Source organism: Rhinopithecus roxellana, chromosome 1 (genome assembly GCF_007565055.1).
Source record: "Rhinopithecus roxellana isolate Shanxi Qingling chromosome 1, ASM756505v1, whole genome shotgun sequence".
NCBI classification, from domain to species: Eukaryota; Metazoa; Chordata; class Mammalia; order Primates; family Cercopithecidae; genus Rhinopithecus; species Rhinopithecus roxellana.
In genome coordinates, this window is record NC_044549.1 from 80,415,679 (window position 1) to 80,437,217 (window position 21,539).

Consider the following 21,539-nt stretch of genomic DNA (forward strand, 5'->3'; position numbering starts at 1 on the left):
AGTTTTCTGCTAAGCACAGGAACAAAATGACTCTAGCCCTTTATGCTCATGTTTTGTGGTGATCCACAAATGTATTTTGTTAACAAAGGTAAGTTTATTTCTGAAGAGAAGAAACAAACTGCAGTGAATGAAAGACCTAGAACAGTTGGAGAAATACACGTACTTTTATTTATTTCCCTGTAGTCTTATTTTGCGTAGTTCATTTGCTTCTATTTCTTGAAAGTAACTCATAGAAAGGTTATTTTAATTATACTGAGACTTCCTACTTTGTTAGACCACCGTATAAAAGGAAGTCATGTAATTTATTCCCTATTTTCTAAGGGAAGAATGGAACGCTGAGGCTGTGTGCCCTGGGGCAAGCAGGCCCCTCCTTTTCTCTTTCTCTCTGTGAGAATATTCTAAGGTTCTCTCTCTGCAAAGAAGATGACAGCACTTCCTTATGTCTATTTTTGCCCATGTCTCTGAAAATTTATTTTAAAATTTGACAAATGACCAACATCCAGAAACCTATAATTACCCTATTTTCACCATCTTCAAACTAAGATGTTATTGACAGGTTGCTGTGGTTTCAGTAAATCAATATACGAGTACAAGTTTATCATTTTGGAAAATTATCTTGTGTTTATTTATTTATTTATTTATTTATTTATTTATTTATTTATTTTTTGAGACGGAGTCTTGCTCTGTCGCCCAGGCTGGAGTGCAGTGGCCGCATCTCAGCTCACTGCAAGCTCCGCCTCCCGGGTTCACGCCATTCTCCTGCCTCAGCCTCCCGAGTAGCTGGGACTACAGGCGCCCGCCACCTCGCCCGGCTAGTTTTTTTGTATTTTTTAGTAGAGATGGGGTTTCACTGTGTTAGCCAGGATGGTCTTGATCTCCTGACCTCGTGATCCGCCCGTCTCGGCCTCCCTAAGTGCTGGGATTACAGGCTTGAGCCACCGCGCCCGGCGATCTTGTGTTTAAAATGGATTTGATAGTTACCTTAAAAAAAAAAAAAAAAAGGCCCAACCAGTTACGTGTTGTTGAGCTAGCTGAGGTCAATATGAAACAAAATGATTTGGGTTGAAAACAGGTGTGGAAATAGGAATAATGCTAGTTCCCAGTTTTTATTTTTATTTTTAAATGATTTTTATTTATTTATTTTTGAGACAGAGTCTCACTCTTGTCACCCAGGCTGGAGTGCAATGGCGTGATCTTGGCTCACGGCAACCTCTGCCTCCCAGGTTCAAGCGGTTCTCCTGCCTCAGCCTCCTGAGTAGCTAGGATTACAGGTGTGTGCCATCGTGCCCAGCTAATTTTTGTATTTTTAGTAGAGATGGGGTTTCACCATGTTGACCAGGCTGGTTTTGAACTCCTGACCTCAAGTGATTCACCTGCCCTGGCCTCCCGAAGTGCTGGGATTACAGGTGTGAGCCACTGCGCCCGGCCCAAGTTTTTTTAAGTTAAAAACTTATGAGGCCTCTTCTTTGTCCTGTTTATTGGAGATAAGTTTGCTTTTGGTAACTTTTCTCAAATTTACTAATTATTAACAATGAAATGATTGTTTATATGAGTAAATTAGGAAAAGTAGCCAGCTGAATTTTTTTTTGTTGCGATTTTACTTGTGACATTTAGAGTGTTTTGTCTAATTGGGTAATTGAAGTGATATGAAAAATGTAGCTTCATTGTATTTGGGTAACTTGAGACAGTTATGTCTTTTTTTTTTTTTTTTTTTTTTTTTTTTTTTGAGACGGAGTCTCGCTCTGTCGCCCAGGCTGGAGTGCAGTGGCCGGATCTCAGCTCACTGCAAGCTCCGCCTCCCGGGTTCACGCCATTCTCCTGCCTCAGCCTCCCGAGTAGCTGGGACTACAGGCGCCCGCCAGGTCGCCCGGCTAGTTTTTTTTGTATTTTTAGTAGAGACGGGGTTTCACCATGTTAGCCAGGATGGTCTTGATCTGCTGACCTCGTGATCCGCCCGTCTCGGCCTCCCAAAGTGCTGGGATTACAGGCTTGAGCCACCGCGCCCGGCCCAGTTATGTCTTTTAATGAAATTTTCAATCATTTTCACTGTGGAAGAGTTGATTTTTAAAAAATGATAGTTGCATTCTTAGAGCTGTATTTTATTTAGATTACAGGAAGTATAAGCACTTAGGAGGATTGTGTGTGTGCATGTATGTGTGTCCTTTTAAACCCAAGGATAAGTGTGTGCTAAAAACACACTAACTAATGAGTCTATTGGCTTTTGCTAGATCTAAAGCAAAATCCTGGTATTTAACCAAATAGCTGCTATAAATGGACAGTGGTGCGGTTTTACTGTGGGAAACTTCTTTCTTTTCTTTTTTGAGATAGTTCTTACTCTGTTGCTCAGGCTGAAGTGCAGTGGTGTGATTACGGCTCACTGCAGCCTCAACCTCCTAGGCTCAGGCAATCAGCCTCTCAATAGCTGGGACCACAGACATGTACCCCTGGCCAATTTTTTATAGTCATTTTCATAGAGGTGGCATCTCTCTATATTGCTCAGGCTGGTCTTGAACTTCTAGGCTCAAGTGATCCTCTCGTCTTCACCTCCTAATGTGTTAGGATTACAGGCATGATCCACCCTTCCACTGGAAAATTGAAACACATTCAGAAGTAGAGAGAATAGTGTAATGAACACCCATGTACCTGCCCATTGACCAGCTTCAACAACTATTCACTTTGGCTGTTTTCTCCTATGGATTATTTTGAAGTAAATCACAGATACTATTTCACATATATCACTTCAGACTGTATTTAAAAGATAATGACTCTGAAACATAAATATCTAATTTAAAATTTTAATGTTGCATATATGCCGTAGTACCATTATCACATGATGGTGCTGGTTGCTTCTTGAATACTGTTGGTTATTTCATAGCTTGGATCTCCAACTTTGTAATAGTGGTCTTATATATTCCTCATAGGCAGGGTTCTCCTGTTTGTAGAAAGAAACGCATTATTAAGACAGTACATTTCTGCCAGGATTAATGACTTTTACTTTCAAATTAAGTCTTTAGCTTCAAAAAGTAACATTACGTAAGATTCTTAATTTTAAAAATTATTTCTAAACTCATTTTGTGTGAACATATGGAGAAACATTTTTTCCAAAGGGCATCCTTCCTTTTCTCATGCAGATTTTAAATTGTGGATGCAGGTGGCCAATTAAAAACACAGCTTATCACTTGCTTTTGGAATTTAATACAAATAAAAGGCTTGACTCTTTGAGGCTCTCTGAAACTGAATATTAATCACAAAGCAAGGAACCAGATAGGGATCATATAAGCAGTATTCTAGGTCCGACTAGGTTATCTTTATGCTGTAATTCAGCGTCTTGATTCTTTGTTTCTAGTCTCATCTTTTATAATATTTACTTTGTGTGTGTGTGTATGTGCCTGTCTATACTAAAACTGTAAGCTCCTCGAACACTGGGCTTTTGACTCTTTTTGTTGTTGTTGGAGACAGGGTATTGCTCTATTGCCCAGGCTGGAGTGCAGTGGTGCGATCTTGGCTCACTGCACCATCCGCCTCCTGGGTTCAAGCGATTCTCATGCCTCAGCCTCCTGAGTACCTCGGATTACAGGTGTGCACCACCACACCTGGCTAATTTTTGTATTTTTAATAGAGACGGGGTTTTGCCATGTTGGCCAGGTTGGTCTTAAACTCCTAACCTCAAGTGATCCACCTGCCTCAGCCTCCCAAAGTGCTGGGATTACAGGCTTGAGCCACTGCACTTAGTCTGGGTTTATGACTCTTGTTCTCCAGTATATCTTCAGTATCTAGAATAGTTTTTGGCACAAAGCATGTACTTTGTAAATATTTGTTGAATTATTGAATGAATGAATCAGTAGATGTATTTAATGCATCTAACTCCTACTTGGACAAATTTTTACAATAGAATAATTGGGGAAAAACAGGATTTTTGTTTTGAAATTACCCCAACGATTCCTCCCTTAAACCAAGAAAGCACATCATCCTGTCCAGGGATAAAGCTCAACACTGCCCCAGACAGAAGAGAGCTTCTCCTATGATTCTAAGATGTTTACCTTACTTAGCATAGCACTTTTCTTTTGGTAGAAAAATGTCAGTGAAATATATTCCTGTTTGTACTTTCATGTCTACAGGGTGTGTTTCAACATAGCTGCTCTTTTATTTAAAATATCTGCCAGGCGTGGTGGCTTACACCTATAATCCCAGCACTTTGGGAGGCTGAGACCAGCCTAGCCAACATGGTGAAACCCTGTCTCTACTAATACAAAATACAAAATTAGCTGGGTGTGGTGGTGTGTGCCTGTAATCCCAGCTACTTGGGAGTCAGGAGAATTGCTTGAACCTGGGAGGCGGAGGGTTGCAGTGAGCCGCGATTGTGCCACTGCACTTCAGCAAGGGTGACAGAGCGAGACTCCGTCTCAAAAAATAATAATAAATAAAAATACATAAAATATCTGCAGTGTGCCTTTTTCTATTAGTGCAAATGAGGAAAATGTCTCTTATTGCAGCTTCAAAATTATAGCATCTTTTAAGAGTAGGATTAAAAAATTATCCACAGCAGATTAAAAAATACACTTTAAAAGTGCTATTTTGGTGATCTCTAAAAGGAGCCAGAAATGTAAGATCATGTACGTTAGCAGGCAGCCTCATGTCATTTTAACTGACTGGAAGCAGTTCACAAAGGTCATTTGTAACTTCACATTCCCAAATTATCATGCGTGAAAGATCCACAGTGCTATACCTGTCACCTTTTTAGGAAGGTAATATAAGCTAGGATGACAAGAGTCTGTGGCACTGTGTATGCAGCAGATTCCTTCATCTCACTACGTAGGTCGTAAAACCATGTTCATTTATTCCATAAACGTGGAGTGTCTACTCCGTGATAGATCCCGGAGTTGGCAAGGTGAATACTCCTTTGTTGTTCACAGTCAAGTGGAAGGAGATAGAAGTGAATGGGATGAAGTGCATCAATGTTTTCCTAACTGTGTTGAGCCTCTGGGTCAGTCATTCCTCTCATTTAGATAAACATGTTCTCGTGTAGTATCCAGATTAAAGTCTTTTAAAATAAACATTAAAACCAAACTAAAACACAAGAAAGCCCCCTCCATTCTCTCTAGAGAAAACAGAATGTTTCCTGTGTTGCCAGTAAAACAGGTTTGAGCTATGTATGTCAGCATTTCTGACAGGTGTTATAGCAGAGCAGGTTTTTCTCTGGAGCTCCAAAGGGCATACATTTATCTTTAGACCATGGGAGGTAGTGTGGAGTGGGAGGACTGCTGTATTTTTATGCCAAGATTTAAATGTTAGAAGGTAGAGAGATCTAATCATTAGAAAAAGTAACACACTGGAAGTAGGTTAACTGTACTAAAGTAGTGAACATATATTGTTTATGTTTCCTTGAGTTAAAAGGATGTCTCTCTGGGGACAGGGAGTGACCAAGATGGGTTAGTTGTGTTGTAACTTTAGATAGTCATGTTAAATTAAGCCATGTGGTATGACAGGCTGCAAATTGTTAAGAACAAGTCTAACACCATGCTAGGTGTGAATGAAAGCCTGAGAGTTGCCAATTTGATGTGGTGTTAAGACACCTTTTCTGAAATTGGATCAAAGAGGTAAAAAAGAAAGCTTCACCACCTGAATGTATTGGCACTACAAAATTTAAAATAATCTGTTGTGTACCTATCGACTTTTTGTTTTGATCATCTATGTAAAATCTGCTATTAAATATTGGTTCCTCATATTCTAACTACAGGGTTTATTTCCCCACTCCTGTTAACATATTCACTGACATTTACAACTTTTCTCAAAGAGGCTCATGAGCAGAGAGCTGTGAGCATACCCTGGCCCTAGAGTGTTGGGACCTTATGAGTCCTCCCCGTCTTCTCACTGTTAATGATGTAGAGTTCTGGTGTGCTCTCCTAGGATGGCTGGGGATTTTTTTTCATGACCCTTGTAATTGTCACTTATATGGCTTTCCTGGGCTACTGATGGCAGTGCAACAGCTTTCTTTGCTCCTTGGATTGTATTCCTTAGAGTGAAGAGGAGAGGGTATCATCTCTAGCAGGCAATCAGGTCTGAGAGAGACATCCCTCAAGCTTCCTACCACTTCCGAATACCCACTTTTATCTACATAAAACTGAAAGTTAAAAGGCTGAAAATAAGGTGGTTAAATCACCGCAGTGATTTATCTCCTTCTTTTTGTTACTTAAAAGCCAGTTTACCACTCTGTGTGTATGCCCTTGGGTCTGTCAAGCCATGATTTAGAGCTTGGGCCTTCCTCTTAACTCCCTTCACTAAGTTCCAAGCAGTGCATTTTGCTGATTACAATCCAGGCTCAGAGTTCCTGCCAGGCCATACTGCCACTCCTGGTTTCTTTTATGTGTTCTCTAAAAATATTTTAAACAGACATGCTACGCCAAGTGATTGCCAACCTAATGGGAGTCAGTTAAAATAGGAGAACATGCAGGTGTTTTCACTGCCTGTTCTCTGCTTTCTTACATAATTTATAATGTGTTCCACTCAACTACCTGAGTATTGGTTGGTGACTTCTGAGCCCACTGGAACAGGCGTTCATAAACATTTCCATCATAACAGCCAAGTGCTGAATTTAAACACTCATCGGTGAAGTCAAAAGCATCAGTTAACAGGATGGCATCCTTCCTGGGATAAGAAACAAAAGTTTGTAAGTATTTTAGATTGCTCTTATGAATCAAACTAGTCTTGGATGGTGAATAACAATACCTAATTAGAGGTTGCATGATTATTTGCTTTTCAAACAATTCAGCTTTTTTTTTTTTTTTTTTTTTTTTTTTTTTAGTTTTTAGTTTTTAATCAGTTATATATGCATAGTATAATGAGTCAAAGAGTTCCTTAAGGCTTGTTTAAAAAACAACATATCCGGCCATGCGCGGTGGCTCACGCCTGTAATCCCAGCACTTTGGGAGGCTGAAGCAGGCGGATCATGAGGTCAGGAGATCGACACCATCCTGGCTAACACGGTGAAACCCCGTCTCTACTAAAAATACAAAAAATTAGCCAGGCATAGTGGCACGTGCCTGTAGTCCCAGCTACTCAGGAGGCTGAGGCAGGAGAATCACTTGAACCCGGGAGGCGGAGGTTGCAGTGAGTGGAGATCATGCCACTGCACTCCAGCCTGGGCGACAGAGCGAGACTCCTGTCCCAAAATAAATAAATAAATAACCAGCATATTCCTGCCTGATTTCCACTTCTTTCTCCTCAGAAGCAATTTCAATCTTTTTTTTTTTTTTTTTTTTTTTTTGAGATAGTCTCGCTTAGTCTCCCAGGCTGGACTGCAATGGCGCAATCTCGGCTTACTGCAACCTCCACCTCCCAGGCTCGAGCCATTCTCCTGCCTCAGCCTCCCGAGTAGTTGGGATTACAGGGACCAACCACCATGCCCGGCTAATTTTTGTATTTTTAATAGAGATGGGGTTTTACCATGTTGGCCAGGCTGGTCTCGAACTCCTGATCTCAGGTGATCTGCCCACCTCGGCCTCCCAAAGTGCTGAGATTACAAGTGTAAGCCACCATGCCCGGCCGACAATTTCAGTCTTTTAGCTGATATTTCCGTATTTATCCGAATGTCAAAATATCTTGTTTATATTGCTGCTTGTTCATGGTTCAGTTTGAGATATTATCTGTTGATTCTTCATTCAAAAGGTAAAGATTTATATTTATCACCCCTCTCTTCACTCCTACCTCCCCTTGTTCCCATTCTTCCTCCTCCTGGCCATCGGGCCTCCCAATATAGTTATAATTTTGGCCAGACCAATATTTAGTATTGATATCATGATGACTGTGCATCATTAAAGCATTGGAGGTAACTGGGATACTGTATCCAGTGTAATCCTTTCTTGATGATCCCCAACATCATATGAGCCCTACCACCAATTTAATGTCCCTTGTGGACTCACTTTATTCCTTATCCACCTGAAATTCCATGCCCTATTACTCTCTCAAAAATATATTCAACAGGCCAGGTGTGATGGCTCACGCCTGTAGTCCCAGCATTTTGGGAGACTGAGGCAGATGGATTGGCTGAGGTCAGGAGTTCGAGACCAGTTGGCCAACATGGTGGAACCCTGTCTGTACTAAAAATACAAAAATTAGCCAGGCGTGGTGGTGTGTGCCTGTAGTCTCAGTTTCTGGGAAGGCTGAGGTGGGAGAACTGCTTGAACCCAGGAGGCAGGGTTGCAGTGAGCTGAGATCGTGCCACTGCACTCCAGCTTGGGCAACAGAGCAAGACTCCCTCTCAAAAAAAAAAATACACACACACACACACACACACACACACACACACACTCAACAGTTTTTCTTGCTTTGTCATACCTGTTTAGCAAAATGCATACCTCTTTGTCTTTAATTTTCCACCCACTTTGTGCTACCACCTTTGTAGCTATACATGACTGGAAAAAACAATCATAACTGGTGTAATAATGGCTGAAGTGGGCCCTGACTGCAGCTCAGCAATCGTATTACATTGCTGCATTTACTCATTGTTCATTTACTCTTTCCTTTTCTTAGGTAGTTATTTCATACCATCTCTTTGATCCTCAGAATGACACTATCCACCTTTCCCATCTCTCTTGCCTGGATGGCTTTACGTCATATTTCACTGATGAAGTGGAAGCAGTAAGAGAATCTGTATAAGTTCCCACCCTTGCATTTATACATACAATGCCTTCTCTCTTCAGGCTCTCAGCTCAGGCCTCAGTCCCTCCTTGTCTACTAGATATCTTTTCCTCTTGCCTACTGGAGAACAAAATTCTCCTGCCTTTCCCCTACAACATCAAAATTCCACTCTCAGGGGTAAAAGGTTAGTGGAAATGCCCTTCTTTCGTTTTACTGTAGGCCTGGCTGGTTGCTGTCAAAATGGGCAAGTTCATGAAACCTGGGAAAGTGGTGCTGGTCCTGGCTGAATGCTACTCTGGATGCAAAGCCATCATCATGAAGAACATTGATGATGGCACCTCAGTCCATTCTTACAATCATGCTTTGGTAGCTGGAATTGACTGCTATCCTCACAAAGTGACAGCTGCCATAGGCAAGAAGATCTCCAAGAGGTCAAGGATTAAGTCTTTTGCAAAAGCTTATAACTACAATCACCACATGCCCACAAGGTACTCTGTGGATACACTCTTGGACAAACTATCATCAACAAGGATCTCTTCAAAGAACTTGCTCTTAAACACAAGGCCTGATGGGAGGCCAAGATCAAGTTCAAAGGAAGGTACAAGGAAAAAAAAATCCCCTCGGTACTGGATCATTTCCATCAGTATACAAACAGACAGTCATTTCTCCCATCTTAAACACAAGCTTTTGACTCTATTTCCTTCTCCATCATCTTGGCTCCCCTTTAGGACAAAACTCTCTGAAAGTGTTATGCGCGTTTATACTTATGATTTCCAATTTTCACATTCTCTCCTGAACTGGATCTATTCATGTTTTTACTCCCACCACTCCACAGAAATAGCTTTTGCCACGGTTACTTCCTTATTATCTTTCGAGGGTCTCAAGACTCAGTACTTGGGCCTCTTCTCTTCATGCACTCCTTGTGATATTATTCTCATGGCTTTAAATATCAACCATATGCCGATGACTTCCAAATTTATTCCTCCAGTGTCCCCTGCTTACCAACATCTGTACTTGGATTTCTGACAGGCTCTTCAAAGGTAATGTGTCTGAACCCAGACTCCTGGGCTGCTAGCTCTTTCCTGTCCACCCTGCCACCTGGCCCTCCTGTAGTCTTCCCCATTTATGGTAAATAGCAGCTCTGTCCTTCTGACCAAAAACCTTGATTCTTCTCTTCTTTCTTACCGTACATCTAATCTGTCAGCAAATCCTGTTCTGCCTTCAGGATACATTCAAACTTCAACCACTTCCCACCACTTCCAGCATTATCACTGCTCCAATCCACTATCATCCCTCACTTGGATGATTGCATGATCCAGCTGATCTCCCTGCTTTTCACTCTTAGTTCTTAATATAGCAGCTGGAGTGAGCCTTTAAAAATATACATCAGATTCTTTCAGGTTGTGTCTATCCAGTGCTCAAAACCCTCCCATTCTATCCAGTGCTCAAAACCTTCGCATTCTCTTAAGTCTTTGCAATGATCTACCTTACTCTCTCTTCCTACCCCCTGCTGTACTCCCTTAACTCTCTGACCTCTGCCCTCATTTTCCACTGCAGTCATGCCATTCCTGCCCCTGTGGCCTCTTCTGTGTGGATGGATATGCCAAGCACACTCTGGTCTCCAACATTTGTACCATCATGCACTGCATAATGATGTTTTGGTCAATGATGGACCATGTATATGATGGCGGTTCCATGACATTATGATAAAGCTGAATAATTCCTATTGCTTCATGACTTATGTTAGAATTGCCTACAGTATTCAGTACAGCACCGTGCTTTGCAGTGTGAGCCTACGAGCAACAGGCTATACCATTTAGGCTTGTGTAAGTACACTCTGTGATGTTCACACGATGACAGACTCACCTGAAGACACATTTCTCAGAACGGATCCTCCCGTCATTAAGTGATGCGTGACTGTACTTACGTTCTGCCTGTAATGTTCTTTCCCTAGCAGCTACAACAGCTTCTCCCTACCTTCTCCCAGGTCTTTCCTTAAATGTCACCCTCCCAGGGAGGTCTTCTCTGGCCTACTTAAAATTGTAGCTCCCCATCCTCCCTACTGACCCCCGGCATTCTTTCCCCCATTTCCTACTATCGTTTCCTTCATCGTAGCTATTATCATTTCACATGGTATACAGTGTGACTTATTTTGTGCATGTGTGTGCCTGTCTCCTCTCCTCTAGTCTGTAGGCATCTGTGACCCTTTTTCATCTGAAACTCGTATCCTTCATCTGAGAAATGTTTTCTTGAATTATTTTATTAATGATTCGCTTCCTTCTGTTTTCTCTGTCTTCTTTCTAGACCTGTTCTTCAGATGATGAACAGCTAAGACTGGTCCTCTTACTTTTTAGAAGTCCTCCTTTTTTTTGTCTTTTTGCTTTCTTGCTGTGAGGTTTCTGCAACCTTATCTCCCAGTCCTTACATTGAGTTTTCATTTCCACTATCATTTTTTTATTTCAAGGAGCTCTTTTTTAAGGTTCTCTGAATATTAGTTTTAAGTAATGGCATTCAGGTTTTTTTTTTTTTTTTTTTTTTTTTTTTTTTTTGTGGTTGCAATACTTTCTCTATCACTGTTTTTTTTTTTTTTTTTTTTTTTTTTTTAAGTTTTCTTCTCCCTGTGGATTCTCTTATGTCCTCTGAATTGCCTTGTTCTTGCTTGTTTTAGTCTCCATCTTTTATGTTAGGGGCATTCTTCAGATGTTTATTGATCCCTGAGTGTCTGATCATAGCTAAGAGCAAGGCATTAACTAGCTGATTACAAACCTGTGGCTATGCTTGCTAATGTGGGGTTCACTATGGAGTGAATTGGATGGACCATTGGGGGACTCTGATGTCAGTGTCTTTAGCTCCTTCTCCTTGGGCTGGCCAGATTCTCCAGAGAAGGATCATCTTATTATCTTCTTGCAGGCTACTAGTCTGGCTGCCAGTTTTTTAGGAACCAGTGGGAAAAAAGGTCTGGGGGAGGGAGGTGTCCACATTTGGCCTATAAAGAACCCTTTTTTCTGAAGGGTAGCCTTATTATCAACTATACCTGATGCTCCTTAATCCACAGACCCTCTATTTACCCTTCTGCCAGGGCAGAGTCAAGGAAAGTCTTAAAATTACTCACAGAGGCTAGGTGTGTTAGCTCATGCATGTAATCCCAGCACTTTGGGGGGCTGAGATAGGAGGATCCCTTGAGCCCAGGAGTTCAAGACCAGCCTGGACAACATAGAGACAACATCTCTTTCTCTTTGTGGGTTTATGGCTTTTAAAAAATTTCAATCCGGGCGACAGAGCGAGACTCCGCCTCAAAAAAAAAAAAAAAAAAAAAAAAAAAAAAAAAAAAAATTTCAATCCATTCACTGATGTTTTAGTAGGGTTTCAGGAAAGAACAAAAGTAAATGCATATGTTTAATCTGTCATCTTTACCTAGAAGTACCCCCAGCTGAGGTTTTATGACCGCTTAAACAACTAAAGACTGTTTGGGTCAGTTAACATTACAGAGAGCTTGTTCTTGGCATCCTTAGCATACTTTGCCACCCTTCAGTTTTCGTCTCAGAAATCTTAGGGAGATAGTGACTAATCAAGGCAGGGAACTGTGACACCAAACAGTGATATGCATAGAATCTGTTAGGTGCCTAATTACTCTGCAGTAATAAGGCTACTTAGGAACCATCATGGAAGTAAATCAATTTCTGGGTTTGATGCATGAGTAAGTTGGCAGCTTGCATCAGGGCTGTCTGTCTTGTCTTGAATTGTAAGTTGCTGGAGCCAAGGCAAGCACTTAGAAATGCTGTTTGCAAATTTAAAAAACATGCTTATAGGGCGTTAAGGTGATCTTTTGTATTTTATCATCACCGACAACCGGGGCTAGAACAATTATTTTCAAGTGCTTTTAAATTCTGAGGGTTTCAGACAGATAGACACCCTTGGGCTTAAACTGTGCAGTACTTAATTATGCTCATAATAGTTTTCACCACTGGATTCCCTGTATTAGGGAAAGTTTAATACCTGGGACATAATTGTGTCAAATGTATTTTTGACAGTTTTTGATGATTTAACTGAACTTTTTTTTTTTTTTTTTTTTTTTTCTTGAGACAGTCTCACTCTTGTCGCCAAGGCTGGAGTGCAGTGGTGCAATCTTGGCTCACTGCAACCTCCGCCTCCCGGGTTCAAGCGATTCTCCTGCTTCAGCCTCCCGGGTCGTTAGGATTACAGGTGCCCACCACCACACTGAGCTAATTTTTTGCATTTTTAGTAGAGACGGGGTTTTACCATGTTGGCCAGGCTGGCCTCGAACTCCTGACCTCAGGTGATCCACCCACCTTGGCCTCCCAAAGTTCTGGGATTACAGGTGTTAGCCACCATGCTTAATATATATATATGTATATATATAAAAAAATATATATATAATATATATGAGTATATATTTATATTTATATTAAATAAATACATATATTTAATTTTAGAGACAGGGTCTTACTATGTTGCCCAAGCTAGTCTTAAACTCTTTGCCTCAAGTAATCCTCCCACCTTGGCCTCCCAAAGTGCCAGGATTACAGGTGTGATCCACTGCTCCCAGCCTCTTTTTTTCTTTTTGTCAGTCTTGTTGATATGAGAATAGTTGGAGATTCTAGGAGTCACCTCTAACCCCATGCAATAGGCATCATATTTTCTGCCTAGTGAGGTCTCGAAAAGATTATATTCTCAAATTAGTCCATTTTTTTTAACCTTATGGACAATAGTAAATAATTTGCAATGTTTTCTTTTCTTTGCTTTTTTTGAGACAAGGTCTCACTTTCTTGCCTAGGCTGGAGTGCAGTGATGGGATCATAGCTCACTGCAACCTTAACCTCCTGGGATCAATCAATCCTCCTACCTCAGCCTCCCGAGTAGCTGGGACTACAGGTGTGTGCCCAATTCATTTTTTGTATTTTTTGTAGAGGTGGGGTTTTGCCATGTTGCCCAGGCTTTTTTTTTTTTTTATTATTATTGTTTTTATTTCTATTTTTTCTAGGACTCTGATCAGGCTAGCTTTGGTTTTGATATGTTTTTAAAGCAATTGTTTAGATTATAGAATAACAGTGTGAAAGCACTGCATTAGTATTTCATTGACCCTGCATTAATGCTGCATTTAAAAACTTTGTGTTATTATTTTATAAATGAATATATGAATTACAGAGTTAAAAAAATTTTCATCTTAAAGCTGAGGGAGGATTAAGGTAAGTTTACTAAACTTGGTAAGAATTTGCTGAAGCACATTTAACAAAGACAAGGATGTGTTTGAAGTAGATAATACCTCAACCTTCACCTTAACATACAGGTGAAGAGCTCATGCCCAGGGGCCAGACTGAGATTGTACCCGGCCTCTCCTCTGGCTGATTGACACTGGGCAACTCCCATCAGCCTGAATTTCCTTTCCAATAAAATGAGGAGATTAATAGTACCCATTTCAAAGGGCTGTAAGGATTAAATGAGATGTATGTAAAAGCCTTTGGCACAGGGCCTGTCACATAAGTGCTCTTTAAAGGTTAGCTATGCCTGGGCACGTTGGATCACACCTGTAATCCCAGCACTTTGGGAGGCCGAGGCATGTGGATCACTTGAGGTCAGGAGTTCGAGACCAGCCTGGTCAACATGATGAAACCCCATCTCTACTAAAAATACAAAAATTAACTGGGCATGATGGCAGGCACCTGTAATCCCAGCTACTTGGGAGGCTGAAGCAGGAGAATCACTTGAACCCAGAGGCAGAGGTTGCAGTGAGATGAGATTGTACTACTGCACTTTAGCCTGGGTGACACAGTAAGACCCCGTCTCAAAAAAAAAAAAAGAAAAAAAAAGTTAGCTATGGTTGAGAATATTATTAGCACATTAGCAACATATCATTCGTGTAGCATGCTTCATTTTATTCATTTTCCTTAGATATTATTCCTATTTCCTTGACAATGTGAAGAGTTCAACTGAGGTAGCTCATTTATTCTTAAGTATTTTTCCCATTTTTTTCTTTCATTGATTCACAGTGCTTTGTGCTGGTGTAATGATAGTAGGGTATAAACCTCTCCAGGGCTGTTGCTGCTCTGTCCATTAGCAAGGTTTTAGAGTTGGAAGTGACCTGTGAACAAGGGGATAGGGTTATTCTCTGAAGGCTAACATGGTTTGAAGGCTGTGCCACTCACCGGATCAGGCGGAGCAGGTCCAGGTAGGCTGTTCTTGCCATGTCCACTTGGGCACCAGACAGGAAGGCATCATGGAGAAAGTCACCCGAGTTAGTCAAGATTCCGTGTATGGCATGGAGGTCACAGAGGCGCTTGAGCACCTGCTGAATCGCTGATTCATTTTCTAGTTTCTCCAGAGCTTCTGTAAAACTCTTCACAGTGACATAGTAGCAGTGCGCCTACAAAGACACAAAGATATGTTCTCCTGATTTCTGGTTTTCTATTCCAGAAGTCATCCTGGAAGCTTGGCAAGATGGCTGAAATAAACAAGGCAGGATGTGCTTCCCAGCAGGCTGACGAGCAGCCGCCTTTTCTCCTAGCTCACTCTGGGTCTGATCAAGGCTTTTGGATGTCGTGTGTGTGTGTGTGTGTGTGTGTGTGTGTGTGTGTGTGTGTGTGTGTTGGGGACTGGTGGGCTTTTGAAATATGGCCCTTGTTTTCTTTTGCTTGGAGCGGTTTCAAGTAGGTTGGAAAGTGGAGAGAAAGAATACAGGCATATTGGAGGCTGGCCTGGGGAAGGTGGAGGACAGCACCACTGTTCTTAAGAAAATAGCTATTTTAAGGCTGGGTACGGTGGCTCATGGCTGTAATCCCAGCACTTTGGGAGGCCAAGGTGGGTGGATCACCTGAGGTCAGGAGTTTGAGACCAGTCTGACCAACATGGCGAAACCCTGTCTCTACTAAAAATGCAAAAATTAGCCAAGCATGGTGGTGCATGCCTGTAATCCCAGCTACTTGGGAGGCTGAGGCAGGAGAATCACTTGAACCCAGGAGGCGGAGGTTGCAGTGAACCAAAATCATGCTATTGTACTCTAGGCTGGGCAATAAGAGCGAAACTCCATCTAAAAAAAAAAAAAAAAAAAAATAGCTATTTGTTGTCTGCAGTGTTCAAGTCAGTGGTGTGTGTGTGTGTGTGTGTGTGCATGCACACGTGTGTACACCATGGGGTGAGAAAATAATGGTTCAAGATATATATGAAATTTATCCCAGCTAGAGTATAAACTCCTTAAGGTAAGCAGTGCTGTTATTTAGCTCATATGTAATGGTCTGGCTGTGGCAGTTGTCAAAATAATACTTTAATACCAGCTGGCAAGTGTCCACTGCCATCAACCCTGTGAGAGCCCCTCCTGCCAGATGGACTCTGTCCCGAAGACCCCCTCCTTCTCTCCACAGCCCAGCAACTAAAGGATTAATGCTTGACCCAGCAGGAGGCCTTCAGGACCTTGCTTCCCCTAGGGCTGAAGTCCATTTTGATTGGTTAGTGCCTTGTCCTACTGGTTGTAACATATTTTGAACAGACCCCATCTCATCAAGACAAGCGCACATAATTATTTTGTCAGGTAGGATATATGAGTTATATAAGGGAGAGTGAGGAAGACAGAAAGTATAAAGCAGTGCTTCTCAATTATTTTTTTTGAGATACAATGTCACTCTGTCACCCAGGCTGAAGTGCAGTGTTGCGATCTTGCCTCACTGCAACCTGTGTCCCACTGGGCCCAAGTGATCCTCCTGCCTCAGCCTCCCGAGTAGTTGGGACCACAGGTGCACACCACCATGCCTGGCTTTTTTTTTTTTTTTTTTTTGGTACTTTTAGTAGAGACGAGGGTCTTGCTATGTTGCCCACACTAGTCTCAAACTCCTGAGCTCAAGTGATTCTCCTTCCTTGGCTTCCCAAAGTGCTGGGATTACAGGCATGAGCCTCTGGGCCTGGCCCCGCTTCTCAGTTTTTTATGTGCACACAGATCACCTGGGGATCTTGTCAAAATGCAGATTCCAGGGCAAGGCCTGAGACTGCATTTCTAACAAGGTCCCCTGTGATGCCCATGCTGCTGTAGTGATTTTCAGTAGCAAGATTTAGAGTGTCTTGGGGGTTTGGCTGGGTGCGGTGGCTCACACCTGTAATCCTAGCACCTTGGGAAACTGAGGTGGGTGGATCACTTGAGGTCAGGAGTTCAAGACTAGCCTGGTCAACATGGTGAAACCCTGTCTCTACAAAAAATACAAAAATTAGCCAGGTGTGGTGGTGCACACCTGTAATTCTGGCTACTCAGGAGACTGAGGCACGATAATCGCTTGAACCTGGGAGGTGGAGTTTGCAGTGAGCTGAGACTGTGCCACTGAACTCCAGCCTGGGTGATGGAGTGAGACTCTATCTTAAAAAAAAATAATGTCTTGAGGGTTCAAAGGAGTTCATCCAGTGGGACATGAGTTGGGGGAAAGGTCATTCCAGGCAGGGGTAACCTTATGTGCAAAAAGTTGTACATTCAGGAAGCTACAGGCAATTTAATAAGGCTGAAGTGTGGTGGTATAATGAGGTGATGATGGAGAACCATGGAGGTTAGGGTGGACTCATACCTGGGGCTCAGGTCAGTGAAGGGCTGTGAAGAACATGGTCGGAATTTGTTCTGTGGGACCGGGAGTCTTTAGCTGCACAGTGACCCGATCCATTTTCTCACTTGGAAAGAACCTGGGTTTCCTAGGGGGCCCTCACACAGGTGCTGACAACTCCACTTTGCCATTCAGACATGGTGTGCTCACAGCCATGCTGGACTTGCAGCATTTGGCTGTGGAAGGTCAGCAGATGTGCTGTGTTGCCTCTGCTGGGTCCAGTAGCCTTTGTTGCTCAGACTGGGTCCAGCTTGGCAGAACTGCAGACCCACACTCCTTTTCCTGTCCCAATCTGAGAGCTGCATCCTCAAATGCCTAAGGCTCTGAGTTGAGGAGTGGAGTGATGGAGAGCTGCCCAACGGCCTGCGCCTCTGCCTTAAAAAGCAGGATGAGGATCAGAGACAGAGGTGACCTCTACGCTTTGGGGAAGGGCTGAGCCGAACTTTGGTCCCACGCTCTGAGCACAGTGAACATTATTTACATTGTATGTGTTGGTTTAAATCTTGCCTCCTGTCTAATTTGGGGGTGGGGGTGGGATATATGCATTTATGTGCTAGTTGCCTCTCTTTAAGTATTACTTATTTAATCTTTATCAGAGTCCTACAAAGTAGGTACTGTTATTAGCTCTATCTTGCAGATGAAGAGACTGAGGCTCTGAAATATTAAGTTTTTTGCCCAAGGTCATGGCTAGGAAGTGGTAGCAGTGAGATCCACACCAGGGCTGTATTCCTAACCCTGTGTGGCCAAAGCCACAGGAGACTGAGGCTGGATTATAATGAGGCCAGCATTTGTTCCAGTGGTCCTGGAGACTGACATCTCTTCTGGTCAGTCAGAATTATAGGACCAGAGCCTGACAGAGCCTAAAGGGCTCTCCCATGCCCCTTTGTCTACAGACAGGGAAGTTAAAGCCCAGAGAAGGAAGGGGCTGCTTGAGGTCACACAGAGCTGGGACCAGAATTTAGCCCATGGCTCCCCCTTGTCTACTCTTCTGTCAGTATCATCCCTGCTTCCCCCAAGTTGCAGTTATCTCTACCTGCACATTTATGGTTTCCAGATGGGGTCCAGTTGGGTGCTGAAGCTTTCTGTAGACTAAATAACCCCGCAAAGCACAGAGAGTACAGAAAGCCCTATCCATGATGACCTTGGAGACGCAGCTGGTCACCACCTCCCCAGGAAGCTGTCAGGGACGTGTTCTTCCCTCACAGGCTGGCTGGCTATCACCCTCCATCCCCCCAGAGTTTGTTGCTCACCTCAGTCACTCATCACACCCTCGGTGGTGTGGGAAGGGAAAGCATCTGGACTCAGCTATTTCCTACTTCTGGGACCTAACTCCTGAGTTCTCTTTCCTTACTCTTGAAGTGGAGATAATGTCAGTCTCCCTCCCAGGGCTGTGTGGATTAAATGAAGTAACCCTGGCAAGCAGCATCTGGTCCATTTGAAGGTTTGGAAAATGGATGAGTGGATAATGGGCTGCTGTGGTTCCTGTTTTGGTAATCCAGTGAAAGCGGGAAGCCTTGGCTCACCCTATGTGTTGACAGGACAGTTAGCACAGCAGGGGGTGCCCCTGCTGTAGGCTGAACAGAACTGAGGGCTGCAGAGGTAATCCCAGAACCAGCGGTGTGGTGGAGGTGGTGGATCACATGGTGGTACTCAACGTCCAGCCTGCCCCACCAACCCTGTCCCACGAGGGCCTCTGCAGCCCTTCAGGGCTCTCCTGTTCCAAGGCTGCCATTTTCTGGGTCTGAGGCCTGAGCATTGGTGTGATCACTTTAGTTTTCCAGTTATTGGCAGTGCCAGAGTCCCAGCTGCCTAAGCTAGAACTCAGGAGTTGTTCTTACCTCTTTCCCACCCCAGCACTCTGAGGCCTGTTGCTGCCTTCTTCCCCCTTAGTATCTCTGATCTACCCACTTATCTCCAGGCCTTTTGCCATGCTCATGGTCAGGACCACCCTCAGTCCTGGCCCAGACTTGCTCCTTTCTAACTTGTTCCCTTTCATTCCACCCCGGGCAACCTGCATGATTCTTCTAGAATGAAACTGATCACTTTACTCCACCTCCAAACAAACTCAGCAAAGGCATTGCAATGAAAACAAAACCCCAACTTTTCACAGTGGTGCAAAAGGTCAGAGGCCTTGCCTGTCTCTCCTCCCCTTGTCTCAGTCCTCCTCCTTAGGTCCTCCTTGCGAGATTTGCACTTCCTCCCAAGCACACCAGGATTCTTCTTGCTGACTCCTTTTGCACGCGCAGCTCCCTTTGCCTGGAAACTTTTCTCTCCAAAGCTGCCACCCCACCCTTTAGCTGGCTAATTTCAGCTTATCTTTGAAGTTGCCGCTTCTTTTGGGAAGCCTTTCTGACTCCTCCAGGTGGGCAGAAATGTGCCTGCTCTGGGATTCCACAGCAGCCTATATTGCCATGTCATGGTGCTTCCTTGACTGTAGCTGTGCGTGGGCAGTGGCTTCACTGTTGAGCACCCACCTCAGTGCCCAGTGCAGAGTGGGTGCTCAAATATTTGCCGACTGACTGTGAATTATGCACAAACACAAAACGAGTCGAAATTGAATCAGACATCCAAGGATTGCCTTTGGGGCTAAGGGGAGACTTGACCTGCTTTTCTATCTGGGAGGAAATATTTGAACAACCTGAAGCAAATCCAATAACACTGCCTCATTACCTTTTCCCCTAAGAGCTGCCAGCAAGATTGCTTTGGAGTTAAGTCCTTTAATTAAAATACCCTGGACTAAAGCCTTGGAAGTGAAATGAGGGCAGCAGCCGCTGAGGCAGAGTTGGGGAATAATGGCAGAGCCGGGATTTTCCCAGCAGGGTAGTGTGCCTGGGAAACAAAATGATCCATTTCAGCTTCAGCTGGCGGGCGCTCACCTTAGCAGCCTGGAGGTGTATGACAGTGGTCTGGTTCCAGGCCTCGTGCTGGTCAGCTCCGGATTGCGTCAGGGTCTGTAAATGGTGCACTGAGTCCTTGATCAGTCTGAAGGCCAAAGCAAAAAAGGTTCAGCTTCCTGACTGAGTGGAAAAGACAACTGATGGGCTTCCTGTGGTCCCTCAGAAGTAGAAATAATGCCTGTTTATTGACCACTTACGTGCTATAAAGCTAAATGATTGATATTCATTATCTCTTTAACTCTTTTAAAGGCAGGCACCCCCCAGTTTGCTATGGGGAAAACTGAGGCCCAGAGAGGTTAACTAATTTGTCCAGGGTCACACAGCTAGTAAGGAGTAGAGCCAGGATTTTGACTTGTTAATCGCCACGTTATAAAGCCTCAGGGCCATAGGCCAGGAGCTGTCCCCTATTTCTAATGCAGATTCCAGCCTGACGCCAGTATGTTCAGGCCTTTTTGTTGACTGTAGTCCTATGGCCTGAGCAAGGAGAATGGTTTTTCTGTAAAGGCTAGAGAGGCCCATCTGTCACCTCGCCTGCTGCAGGTTCTACCCACGGGACCTAAAAACAAAAACAGAAAACCAACCTTCGTCCTGAAAACCACTAAATTAGTCATTTGCCATTTTATTAACCTTTAATCCCCTCTTATTTTCTATTCCCTGCCCGTCCGTCCATGACCCTTGGAATCTGTGTGTAAAGCAAACTGTTTATTAGGCAATATGTTTTTTGCTTTGTCAGGGAATGGATAAGCAGATGTCACATTGAGTTTCAAGCAAGGAGAAATATCGTGACACTTTAATTACCTCGAGCAGCCTTATTTTCCCCTCCTCAAATCTCCCAATTGAAATGTTAGCTCTGTGAGGTCTGGGGTGTTTATCAGGCCTATTTACTGATAGGCCCCTAATGCCTGGAACAGTGCCTGCCATATTATAGGCAGTTAATAAATATTTTTGGAATAAATAAATGAATGTTCCAAGTTGCTTATGATCTTGAAATAACTATTAACCATTCCTGGGACCACAGGTTGGGATAAAAGGCCTCATTATATACTGAAAACATGTTTTTCCAGTTTGTTTTTGGTGTTTCATTTTTATTTTTTTATTAAATTTTTTTTTGTGTTTGGTAGAGGTGGGGTTTCACCATGTTGCCTAAGCTGGTCTCAAACTCCTGAGCTCAAGCAATCCTCCCACCTCGACCTCCCAAAGTGCTGGAATTACTGGTGTGAGCCACCATGCCCAGCCTGTTTTTGGTGTTTTAATTTGGGGCAGGGTTCAGAAGATTTCCTTTTTAGGTAGTTAAACCTCCATCTTTTCCACGGTGGTATCTGTGTTTGGTCAGGACTGTGTTTCCCAGCCCCTGGCATATTTGGTCATTCCTAACACAGAGTAGGTACTGAACAGTATTTGCTGAATGACAGAA

At 43.2% G+C, this 21,539-nt stretch overlaps 1 protein-coding gene across 2 annotated transcripts in view; it reads right to left on the reverse strand.

The window, feature by feature from the left end:
* Positions 1-2,781: 2,781 nt before the first annotated feature.
* Positions 2,782-21,539, reverse strand: part of ACOX2 (acyl-CoA oxidase 2) — a 32,379-nt gene continuing 13,621 nt past the window's right edge. For both annotated transcript variants that reach the window (XM_030926969.1, XM_010360491.2), the window contains exons 12-15: positions 20,105-20,210; positions 14,802-15,019; positions 6,513-6,645; positions 2,782-2,932 (exon numbers count right to left, since the gene is read on the reverse strand). In XM_030926969.1, the coding sequence (XP_030782829.1) occupies positions 2,870-2,932; positions 6,513-6,645; positions 14,802-15,019; positions 20,105-20,210 (520 nt within the window). In that variant the 3' untranslated portion in view covers positions 2,782-2,869. The remainder of the gene's footprint in view (positions 2,933-6,512; positions 6,646-14,801; positions 15,020-20,104; positions 20,211-21,539) is intronic.